The following is a 12,822-nucleotide window of genomic DNA, read 5'->3' as shown; positions in this document are numbered from 1 at the left end:
TGAGAAATGTCTTTGAAGTCTTGCATATAATTTTAAATATTAATATAAAACTTAAGTATTTAATCTATGGATACATGTTTAATATAACTCCTCACTTCCAAATCTTTAGGAAAAAACAAGATTCCAGGAAGATGAGCCAAATTAATTTTGGGAGGTTGAGAATCCCCTGACACAGCACCACATGCCTCTGAGCACACTTGAACTGTATTCAGAGAAATGTGGTAAGTGTACATCGTTTAGGACCGCATTAGTAGAGGTACACATATATTCTTCTCTATATGTTCAATTTTCTGAACATCTTAAGGTTTCTGGTTATGATTCATTCCTGTTTATCAAGGTGGGTTATTTTGATAATTATTATTTGTTTTTGTTTGTAATGTTTTGTAGCTAATGAATTTGCTCTCTTATCTCTAGTGTCAACTAATTTTCTATTTTTTGTTATTATTTTTTAATCCTCACTCAATGATATTTTTTCCATTGATTTTTAGAAAAAGTGAGAGGGAGGGAGGATGGGGAGAGAGAGAGAAACATCAATATGAGAGAGACACATCGATTGGTTGCCCCTCCTCCCCCGCCCCCTGCAACATTCCCCCATCAGGACTGGAGAACCTGCGACCAAGGTATGTGCCCTTGAATGGGAATTGAACCTATGACCCTTCTGTCTGCAGGCCGACACTCCAACCACCGAGCCAAACCAGCCAGGGCTAATTTTCTTTTATTTATTTATCATTTTTCCTAGTTGAGTTTTTAATATATATACTATCTAATAAAGAGGAAATATGCAAATTGACCATCACGCCATAACAAGATGGCTGAGCCCACAGCAGAAGCAGGGATCCTGTAACACAAGATGGCTGTGCCCACAGCGGAGGCCAAGTTCCCTTAACGAGCCTTAACGAGCAATCAGCAGGGACCTGAGGCTGCACCCCCCCACCCCCCCGCCTGGTGGGGCTTGATAGGGGACCTCAGCTGCACCCCTCCACCCCAGTGTCAGGCTGGGGGACCTCAGGCTGCGTCCCCCGCCCAGTGGAGATTGACAGGGAACCTGAGGCCATGCCCCCTACCCGTGGGACTTGACAAGGGACCTCAAAGCATGCTCCCCGCCTGGCAGGGCTTGACAGGGACCTCAGGCCATGCTCCCCGCCCTGGCACTGGGCCTGGGACCTGAGGCCGTGTCCCCAACCGCCGGGCTTGACAGGGGTGGGGCCGGCCGGGTCTGGGTCTCGCGCGATTTCAAGGCACACATGGGTGGGGACTTTTCTCTGGTTCCCATGGTGCGCCCCAGACTCTGACAGGTGGAAGATTTTCACTTACATTTTACTAATTTTCTTTCATCTCTGACACTTCTATTATAGAGAAAGGGCAAATAGCAATATTAAAATATTTCCTCTAATTAATTCCCTTTTAATGTGCACGAATTTCGTGCACCCGGTCACTAGTATGTGTGTGTGTGTGTGTATATGTGTGTGTGTGTGTACATATATGTGTGTGTGTGTGTGTATATAAAATTTTTTTACACACACACATATATTTAAAATTTATTTGAGAGAGAGAAAGGAAGAGGGAGAGAGAGAAACATCAATGATGAGAGAGAATCATTCATTTGATTTGCCTCCTGCATGCCCCCTAATGGGGATCCAGCCCTTAACCCTGGTATGTGCCATAACTAGGAATTGAACTATGACTTCCTGGTTCATGGGTCAACGTTCAACCACTGAGCCACACCAGCTGGGCAAAAAATACTTTTCAATTACAATTTACATTCAACTATTTTTCTTTCAGAGAGATGAAAGAACACAAATAATGTTAGTATCTTTGCTAAATCAAAGTAGGTTTGTTATTCTGTTAATAAAATCAGGCATGGTGGCATCAACAGTGAGATAGCTAAAACTCTGTGAGGATATCTCCCAAAGTTCTATTAAAACAAAAATTATACTTTCCCTCCCCACATCATCTTGACTGTGAACTCACTCATAACTGAGGCCAGTGGGAGGTTACTTTGAGGATAAATGAGGGTCCTTGCCATTCTTCACAGCTGCTAAGTGGCAACCTCTTTCCTGGAAGGTTGCTCACTCCTGCTCATTCTGTAAAATGCTCCAGGACACACTAGCTTCTTCACATTCCTACACATTATACACCGTTCTTTAAAAATGCTGATCTTCACTCCTTTCTCTAATTGGCCCTTAACTTTTAATACTAAGAGCTGAAGCTAGAAGTTATTAAACAATTACAGGTTTTGATAGTCTAGCACTTCATATACTGTTTCTTTAAAGACTGCTGGGGAAAATAGCCCATAAAACATATTCTCTGTTGTCATGGGTTTGGGAACACTGTCCTAAATAAACTGATTTCTTCACTGGAGTGATTTTCAGAGCCTTTAATATGCAAATGAATATTATAAACCTCCAAAAGGGATTTTGCTTAAAACAAACACTTAAATATTTTGGGGGGACATTTAATTACAAAATAATGTTTTGTGGTACTCAGTTTGGGAAGGGTTAATAAAGACATTTTTTTTGTTTTGTTTTACAACTGTTATAATCATACTTACTGCCAATAAATCCAAAAGGAGAAAAATGCCTTCCTTTTCAAGAAAGTAATCCTCTAAGGGATAACAAGCCAAGATGCAGCACCTGAAATAAAAAAGGAAGTTATACACTGAACAAGGATTTATTGTTAAACTCAATTTGTCCATTTATTGCTATAAAATTTTTTTCAAAGTATTTTTCTTCATTTCCTAAAATCAAGTAATTTTTTTACTTAAAAATTTAACTTTGAAGAGACTTTGCCAGTGTAGTTTAATTTCAACTATCTTAAAACCAAGGTCAATTAATTATTTTTCATAACTGCCTATTGGCTTTTCTGTAGATGCAATATGCTCCTTTGCTTTCATGGATATTAATTATTCTTAAAGGTCTCCTCTGGTTTCTCTAGCAACTCTTTCTTCAAAACTTATCCATTTATTATCTCTTTCACAGTGTTGGTATGTCTCATCTAATTTTTATTTTTATTATTTTTTTAAAATATATTTTATTGAAAAAAATATATATATATATTTTATTGATATTTCACGGAGAGGAAGGGAGAGGGATAGAGAGCTAGAAACATCGATGAGAGAGAAACATCGATCAGCTGCCTCCTGCACACCTCCCACTGGGGATGTGCCCGCAACCAAGGTACACGCCCTTGACCGGAATCGAACCTGGGACCTTTCAGTCCGCAGGCCGATGCTCTATCCACTGAGCCAAATCAGTTTCAGTGTCTCATCTAATTTTCAAAAAAATAAATATATTTTTCTTGATTTCAGAGAGGAAGGGAGAGGGAGAGAGAGATGGAAGCATCAATGATGAGAGAATATCATTGATTGGCTGCCTCCTGCGCACCACCTACTGGGGATCTGGCCCACAACCTGGCATATGCCCTGACCAGGAATCAAACCTTGAACTACTTGGTGCTCAACCACTGAGCCACACTGACAGGCTCTTTCTTCTTTTTAATGTAGGCATTTATCATGGTAAACTTCCCTCTTAGTGCTGCTTTTTTTGTACTACATAAGTTTAGGTATGTTGTGTTTTCATTTTAGTTTGTCTTGAGAAATTTTCTAATTTCCTTCTTGTTTTTGTCTTTGATCCAATGGTTATTTCAAGAGTTTGATGTTCAATTTGAATTCATTTATAAGTTTTCCTCATTTCCTTTTGTTACTGATTTCTAGTTTTATTTCATTGTGATTAGGAAATATGCTTTCTGTCTTCTTAAATTTATTAAGCCTTGTTTTTGTAACCTGGCATGTGATCTATTCTACAGAATATTGCATGTGTGCTTATTAAAAAAACTCTGGCCCTAACCAGTTTGGCTCAGTGGACAGAGCATCGGGCCTGCGGACTGAAGGGTCCCAGGTTCGATTCTGGTCAAGGGCATGTACCTTGGTTGCGGGCACATCCCCAGTAGGGGGTGTGCAGGAGGCAGCTGATCGATGTTTCTCTCTCATTGATGTTTCTAACTCTCTATCCCTCTCTCTTCTTCTCTGTAAAAAAATCAATAAAATATATTAAAAACACACACACACACACACACACCAAAAGACAAAAAACTCTGTCTCAACTCTTAATAATTCACTTTTGGCCATCAAATATGTGGGCTCCTTCCCCCCACCCCCCTATACCAACTGGGTGTCCTACAATTCAATTTAATTCTGACACTATCTACCTGGAATTAGAATCAGAACTCATAGGTACCGGACTCAGTCCCACAAGACGGTACTGCCTCTGGCCCCACCTTGGATTCCAGTCCAGGTTGTTTCTAACCAACCAGCTGTGTATGAGATGCACCACCCTCCTTGGGATGGAAATCTGTTAAAGAGGCTCACAGAACTAAGGAAAACGATGTACTCACTAGATGACTATTTTGTTATAAAAGCGATGGAAGAGAAGCAGCGGGCAAGGGAGGGAGAATCTCCACGCCCTCTCTCAGAACCTCCATGTGTTCACAATCTGCAAGCTCTTTCAGCCTCATAGTTTAGGGTTTGATGTAGGCTTCATTATGGAGGCATAACTGGTTAAATCACTGGCCAATAGTGACTAAACTCAATCCCCAGCCTTTCTCCCCTCTCTGGAGGTTGCAGGTGGGGATATTTCCAACTCTCTAATCAATTATATGATTGGTTTCCCTGGAAACCAGCCCCCCATTCGATGTCTATCTAGGGGCTTTGCAAAAATCATCTTATTAACATGAACTCAGCTGTGGTTGAAAGGGACTTGTTATGAATAACAAAATGTTTATTACTCTGGAGATTTTAGAGGAACCGAGAATACAAGACCAAATATTACAAGAGATGCTCCCATTACTCTTATTGACTAGAAAATTACAAGTGTTTCAGGAACTCAGTACTAGGAATTGACCAAATCTATATTTCTTATTATAAATCACAATATCACAGCACTTGAAAAGAATATGTATTCTGCTGCTATTGGGTGGAATGTTCTGTATATATCTGTTAGGTTCATTTGATCTATAGTTATCAGTTTTGTTTTTACAATGTGTTGCAGTGTGTCTTTCATGAATACCACCCAAATATAACTAAAGAAATATATTAAGTGTTAATGGTATATAAAACTCAAGTAATTTCCTCCAGGACAGTTTTGTAAATTACTAGTAATATTAAGAAAAGCAGTATTTTTTACCCTTAGAAATGCTACAAAGTTTGGGAAACTATATTGGTTAGGAAATACATAGTCAATTGGTTTTTAACTCCTTTAAGAAAAGATGAATGAGGAATTCAACAGTCTCCAAGTGTAAGAATAATACTAATAGATGCTAGTGTTTTCCCAGACCAGGCTAAAATGGAATGGGTTCAAATCACAAAAACAAGAATTTAAGTTTAGATACAAGAATTAAGTGACAGACAAGATTACCTTCCAAAGGACACTGGTAAGTGTGTTTTGGGGACTATTAAAAAGAAAAAGGCATTGAGAGAGTTATCTTTCTGGTGTGATTTTGAGGAAAGAAAATTGGCACACATGGCTATAGAGGTAACTTCCTTGTACTGTGATTCCATCTAACTTGGGTACAGTAATACTCACCAAATGCTGTCCAATGTACTAAAAAGAAGTACAGTATAGCCTAATCCACTCTGAAACTTCTTGGGATCTGTTTTTATTACATGAAGAATTATATCCACTCCTTCAGTTCCAAAAATTTCCTAAGAGATTTATTTAAAATTATTTATTGAAATAAATATATAATCCCTTTCTTTCCTATTTCATCCTGTCTTCTAAAACTTTTTCTATCAGATAAATACAACATTGTTAGGAAAATAGTACTTTAATTCTTTTTTTTTTTTTTACATATTTCAGATTTGCGGTTCATTTTTTTTCCCAATTTTTATTAAGGTATTATATGTGTACATATCTTACCATTGCCCCCCCACCCCATAATTCATTTTTTTGTTTCTGAATGTGTACTTACCTGTTCTCAGGAATTTAGGACAAACTATTGTAAAGCTAATCATTTTAAGAGTGGGCATCAATCAATAGTCCAGCTTAATATTCTCTTATGCTTTGTTTTTTTCACTTTCTCTCTCTATGAGAAAAATAAACCATAAGGCCTGTCCCATGATTTTCTTCCACAATGTAATGAATGTAGTCAATCATCATATCAGATGAATACTAGATAGCAACAAGTAATTTAAGAGTCTAAAATTCTATCATGGAAAATTTTCTAACACTCCCAAAAGAGAAATAAATATATAAATGTCAGTTAAAAATTAATAATTTATGTGACATTATCAGTTAATATTTATCCCCTACCAATTACCTTCCTCATTGCCTTGTTGTTCAGTTCTAGTTCCCAGTAAGCAAGACTGAGTATTTTTCCAGAAATACAGGAACAGAGTGGCAATATAAGGAGAAGTTGCATCAAAGCTTGGAGCTAAGGATGCATTTGCTGTTCCTGTTCTCTCTCTCTAAAATCCCTCTATTGAAACCTTCATACATTTTTTTATTTTTTTATTTTTATTGATTTCAGAGACTGGAAGGGAGATGGAGAGAGAGATAGAAACATCAATTATGAGAGATAATCATTTTTTGGCAGCCTCCTGCACACTTCCTACTGGGGATTGAGCCTTCAACCCGGGCATGTATTTATATTTCCTGACCGGGAATTGAACCTGTGACTGCCTGGTTCATAGGTCGATGCTCACCCACTGAACCACGCCAGCCGGGCTATACATTTTTATTTTCATCTTTCCAATTCTGTCTCTTGTTTTTTAAGTTTTCAATTTCTGAGACTCAGAGTTTGCTATGGAGTTAAAAAAAATCAAAGGGAATTAGCTCTTTTCCCAACTTTTAGTTTTATATTTGAACCTGATTCAAACCCAAAACAGCATTTATAATGGTACAACTCACTTAGGAAAACTGTTTACCAGTTTCTTAAAAACATACACTTACTTTATGATCCATCAACTGCACTATTATATATTTACCCAAGAGTCATGAAAGCATTATGTCCACAAAAGACTAGTACAATAATGTTCATTGATGCTTCATATATAATAGTCCCAAATGGAAACAACCGAAGTGTTTTTTAATAGGGGAATGGAGAAGCAAATTTTTGGTATATTTGTATAATCAAATATTATCCAGCAATATAATTAGCAATACTGATCATGCAACAACATGGATCTATTTCATAAATATGATGGCTGGATGACAGGAACCAGATATAAAAAGAGTAAATACTAGGATTCCATCATTATAAAATTAAAGAATAGGCAAAACTAAGAAGATAGAAATCAGAATAGTGGTTTCCTGGAGGCAAGTGGGAGGATGGTTGCTAAGGAACATGAATAAATTTTATAGGGAGGTAACAATATTCTATATTTTAACGGGGGTTTTGGTTAAATGAATGTATACATTTGTCAAAATCTATTGAACTATATACTTAAAATCTATACACTTTACTGTATATAATTGTACTATAATTATAAAAAATATTAAATTAAATCTCTATAAGATTAAAGAACACCAACATTTATGGGCACTTAATAAGAAAAAGCTCATAGCGTTAGGTGATTGGAAGATCTAAACAAAACTTTTATTCACAGGCATACATACCTTCCTGGAATTATCATTTTCACAAAGAGCAGATAAAATAAGTAATATATCAGATTGAATTTCCAAAAGAATGGCCTCTTCCTTGTCATTAATCTTGCTTATTGTATATTTAAATATCCCTGATATAAAAAATTAAAGAATGCCAAGTTACTGGACAGTGTATTTTTATTTTAATCAATTACTGCTTTGAAATCCTTTCTTATAAAATCTCAGCTAGAGAAATCATTTTAAAAGGGGCTATTTTCATTTCATAGTTGTCTAGAAGATGTAGACAGGTGATAAGTGGATTCACTGATCTCTCAATAAATCAGTGGCCCCATCTATATAGAATTTCTAGTACAGAATTAATGGAGTGTCATTAAAACACCGTAACAACCTAATATTTTGCTCAGTAAACAAAACCATTTAAAAATATGCAGTTTCATGAGGTAGAATTGAGTGCCTTTGCAGATATATGATCAAAATGCCTGATAATTGCTTGCCTCGTCTCTTCTTCTCATGGATAATAGGGTCAATTGTAAGCAAAGGTGGAAGACCTACATAAGTATTTCTATTTTTGTTACTTCTTTCTGCATCCTCTCCTTATGTCTATGTGAAGGAGTCTTCAACAACTTTAGGTAGCAGTATTCTCATGTCCTTTAAAATCTCTCCCTTGCTTCTAATAAAAATTTAAAAAGACTTGAAAATAGCCACTTACTCTGATGCAATGATATTCACAATAAAATTTTGTCTCAAAAATTTTTTTTCCTTAAAGCTCTAAGAGAGAAACAGAAGTCATTTTTTCCTCTGTTAAAGGGGTTACTGGCATCAGCGGATGGTGTGGAGCCATGTTTGAAAGTAGGGCCATGGAAATCACAGCCTTATCTCCACAGTTGGCTCTGAATGAAGGATTCTTGGTCCTGTGAGGATGAATTACTGGTGAGGGATAATCCCATAGGGAGACTAGTGAGCATGCTGGAGGCCCAGTGCTGGAGGCAGGCCATGGACAGAGGGGCCTATATGCCTTTATCGGCAGCACCTTCTAGAAATCCACGCCTGCTGCCCATAGGTCTGCTTTTCCTTTCTAGGTTTTCTCATTCTCCTTCCTACCCGGGTGCAGGCATGTCACTTTCCCTGCTGTCTGAACCACATGTTACATTAACACTGAATTACTTTGTTCATATCTCAGTATCCTTTAATCCCCTGTCTATACCCTCTGTTTGTTCTATTCTAAATCATCTGATATATTTCTTGCAGATTCCTCTTCCTAAAACAGCATTATACACGTAACTTCCCTAGTGGCTTCTCATGCATAAAGAGGATGGAGTTCAAACTCTACCATCTCCTATTCAAAACTCTTTCTAGCTTGGCCCCTGACTAGACAGACAATTAAACTTGTCTTCATAAAACTCCGACTCTACTTAAGCTACTTCTGAACACACCATCATGAATATTTTAACACCAGGTCTCTGCTCAAATTTTTTACTTTCTTGAAATTAGCCTTATACCCCAATTCAATACCGGTGCCTATTAAGATTGCCCAGCCCTCAGAAGAGGTGAAGGGATTAAGAAGTACAAATTGTGGTGAAGGTCTGGGGTAGGGGCTGGGGGCAAGCTAGAAGAGGTCAATGAGGAAAAAGAGGGGGGCATATGTAATACTTTCAACAATAAAGATTTTTTAAAAAGGAAGAACAAATTGGCAGTTACAAAATAGTTATTGGGATGTAAAGTATAGCATAGGGAATATAGTCAATAATACTGTAATAACTATGTAAGGGACAGGTGGGTACTGGAAATATCAGGGGGAACACTCTGTGAAGTATGATTGTTGAACCGCTATGCTGTACACCTGAAACCAATACAGACTGAAAGGGCAACTAATGGATTGGGAGAAATTATTTTTAAATTATATATCTGATTCAGGGTTAATATCCAGAATATATAAAACTCCTAAAACTCAACAACAAAATAAGCAACTGATTTTAAAATTGGCAAAGAACTAACTAGACATTTCTCCAAAGAAGATATACAAATGGTAACAATCTCATGAAAAGATGCTCAACATCAGTAATCATTAAGGAAATGCAAATCAGAACCACAATGAGATATTACCTCACACCCATTAGGATGGCGACTATAAAACAAGTAGTGGAAAGGATGTGGAAAAACTGGAAAACGTGTGCACTGTTGGTGAGAATGTATAATGGTGCAGCCACTATAGAAAATAGCATTGCAATTCTTTTAAAAAATTAAAAATATAATTTCCATATGATCCAATAATTCTACTTCTGGGTATAAATCCAAAATAATTGAAATCAGGGTTTCAGAGAAATATATGTATACCCACGTTCATAGCAGCATTATTCACAACAGCCAAAAGGTGGAAGTAACCCAAGTCTCCATTGAAGGATGGATGGATAAATGAAATGCAGTATATACATACAATGGAATATTATTCATCCTTTAAAAGGGAGTATTTTCTGAGTGTGCCAGTGATGCCAGGTGAGGAAAACTCAACTGGCCTTGCTGGCTTTGAGGAGGATGGAGAAGGGGACTACAAGCCAAGGAATCAGGTGGCCTCTGAAAGCTGGAGGACGCAAGGAAACCGATTCTCCTCCAGTGCCTCCAGACAGAAACGAGCCCTGCCAACACCTTGACTTGAGCCTGGTAAGATGTACGTTAGACTTCTGGATGATAGAGTTTTAAGATAATAAATCTCTGTTGTTATAAACCAAAATTTTTTAATTAATAAAAGGGAGGAAATTCTGACACATGCTACAACATGGCTGAAGCTTAAGGTCATTATGCTAAGTGAAACATATTAGTCAGAAAAAGACCAATACTATATATTTCACTAATATGAGTGAAAGACCTACAGCAGTCAAATTCAAAGACACAGAAGGTAGAATGGCATATGCCAGGGGCTGGGGAGACTAGGAAATTATTACTTAATGGGTACAGAGTTTCAGTTTTACAAGATCAAGAGAGTTCTGGAGATTGGTTGCAAAATAATATGAATGTACTTAACACTAGTGAACTGTACACTTAAAAATGATGAAAATTTTAAATTTAACATTATATGTATTTTACAATTTAAACATTTTAAGTTAAAAATAAGAATAGTAAAGATAAAAAATGAGAGAAAAACAATTCTTTGTAAAACTTGTTTTTATAATCTGTCCCTATGAAGGAAATAAAATTGCTTGTATTGTCATGTATATCAGGGCCAATAGCATTCATCAGAGGATCCGAAATCAGAAGAGGATTAAAAATAATTGTCATAAAGAAAGAGTAGGGAGGAGGATATGTAGTAGATAGAGAGCATGTTAAGAACTCAGGCTTTTTTTTCTTTCCCTCTTTTTCCACTTACTATCATGATTTAGGGATAATAAAATGGTCTATTTTGTTAGTAACAATGTGGCTAATAGTTTTTTATCAAATATGGGAGTTGTAAGATTAGGCATATGCCTGGCATACAGTAGACACTCAGTATATGCACCCTTTCTACACTGTAATTATACCCTTGGCATTATATTCAAAACTATTCACAAGCTGACTCAAATTTGCAAAGATTTCATCTACTCATCAAGTAATTACTCTGTAATTTCCCCCTCCCCTCAACCCCTGATATACAGCTTCTGGCAAGTTTATTAACTTTCTTATCTATAAAATAGGTACTTGCACCAAGAATTACCATGAGGATTAAATGAGGTTGTTTTGGAACAGTTTCCTCTGCATAATAAGCACTCAATAAATGTTAACTAGACAAAAAAAAAACAACCAAAAAAAGTTTGCTCGGCTTTGAAAACTACCCAAAAACCTTTAGTTCCTATGGTATTTATTGTATTACTTACTAGTCTTAGTGATGGTGCATGGTAACATGTGCTATCTTTCTATTATATACATCTTTTCTTTTGTGAGCAGTTAGGAGCCAGCAGTCCTGGATTGTGAGAGGGATCCCAGATTGGAGAGGGTGCAGGCCGGGATGAGGGACACCCCGTCTCCCCCACCCCCGTGCACGAATTTCGTGCACCGGGCCTCTAGTACCCTGATATTTCATATCAGAAAAGAATCTCCAATGTACATTTCTGCATGTATCGGTGTTCTGGTATACCAGATGGACTGAAAATGTAATGTTATCACCTCTTTTAAAATGACTCCAAAAGGCTTGGCCAGAAAATATAATCTAATTTCCAGAAGAATGAAATATAACAATGGCCCATTTCAAAAATAAAGATAAAGATAATCCTAAATAAAATGGTATCTGAACTGAGAAAACAAATGTTTAAAACATGAGTAATCATGATGTTTCAGTCAAGAAACTGATTTATAGCAACAATATGAAACAAAAAAAAAATCAAGAAAATATTCAGGAGTTTCTCAGCTATAAAAGCAAAATAAATTTGTAGGAAAACATTTTAAACAAAACCTCTAATTTGTAAATATTCTATTTCCATCCGTAACAAGCATGTCCTGTTTACCTATGAGTTGCTGAATTGTCCCCTTTTCGCAAAGATCCTGATTCACAGTCTCATCCTCAAGATGGATCATAGCTCTCAGGAGTCTTAAAGTGTAACGCAAGTGGGCAAACTTGTTGCCGCGGCCGCCTGTGCCATGAAAACTGTTACCGTGACTAAAGAAGCATTCTGTGGAGAAATACTAATGATTTACTTCACATCAAGAAATTTAAAAAGTGAAACTTTTCAAATAAATCAAACAACATATCAAACAGATGTTAAAAATGTTGTTATACTTGTTTTTTACAGAAATAAATATTATGCCTTCCCTCTCCTCCTCCTATTCCCAGAATAGAAATATGTGCTTTAAATTTTTCTTTAAATGTGTTATATTGTATCTTTTGTAACTTGCTTCTGTTACTCAACATTGTTTTAGAACTTACTCAAAGTGCCAAAAGTAGATCTATATTATTCATTTTAATTGCTTTTAGCATTCATTTTATAAATAACAGTTTTTCAATTCTCTAGTACAAATTGCTAAAATGAATAGTCTTACTCCCACTGTGAAGAGTTTTGTCATGTAGAGTATACCTGCACTGAATTTTACTGAAGCTTCCAAATTGTTCCCAAAGTGGTTATACAGATGTAATGTATAAGACTAATAGATTCTTCCCACTCTGTTAAATGTGAAGTGGTAATTCATTATTATATTAATTTGCATTTCTCTGATTACCAATGGGGTTAAGTATCTTTTAGTGTTTTGTTTTGTTTTTGAA

The 12,822-nt window shown here is 36.5% G+C and overlaps 1 protein-coding gene across 2 annotated transcripts in view; it reads right to left on the bottom strand.

Moving 5' to 3' along the window:
* The window catches only part of CFAP69 (cilia and flagella associated protein 69), a 62,874-nt gene that overhangs the window by 12,908 nt on the left and 37,144 nt on the right, over positions 1-12,822 (bottom strand). For both annotated transcript variants that reach the window (XM_080664099.1, XM_080664100.1), the window contains exons 13-16: positions 12,071-12,235; positions 7,611-7,729; positions 5,580-5,698; positions 2,552-2,633 (exon numbers count right to left, since the gene is read on the bottom strand). In XM_080664099.1, the coding sequence (XP_080520225.1) occupies positions 2,552-2,633; positions 5,580-5,698; positions 7,611-7,729; positions 12,071-12,235 (485 nt within the window). The remainder of the gene's footprint in view (positions 1-2,551; positions 2,634-5,579; positions 5,699-7,610; positions 7,730-12,070; positions 12,236-12,822) is intronic.

Source organism: Plecotus auritus, assembly GCF_963455305.1.
Source record: "Plecotus auritus genome assembly, chromosome: 4".
Lineage (NCBI taxonomy): Eukaryota > Metazoa > Chordata > Mammalia > Chiroptera > Vespertilionidae > Plecotus > Plecotus auritus.
This window is presented reverse-complemented; position numbering and strand designations above follow the sequence as displayed.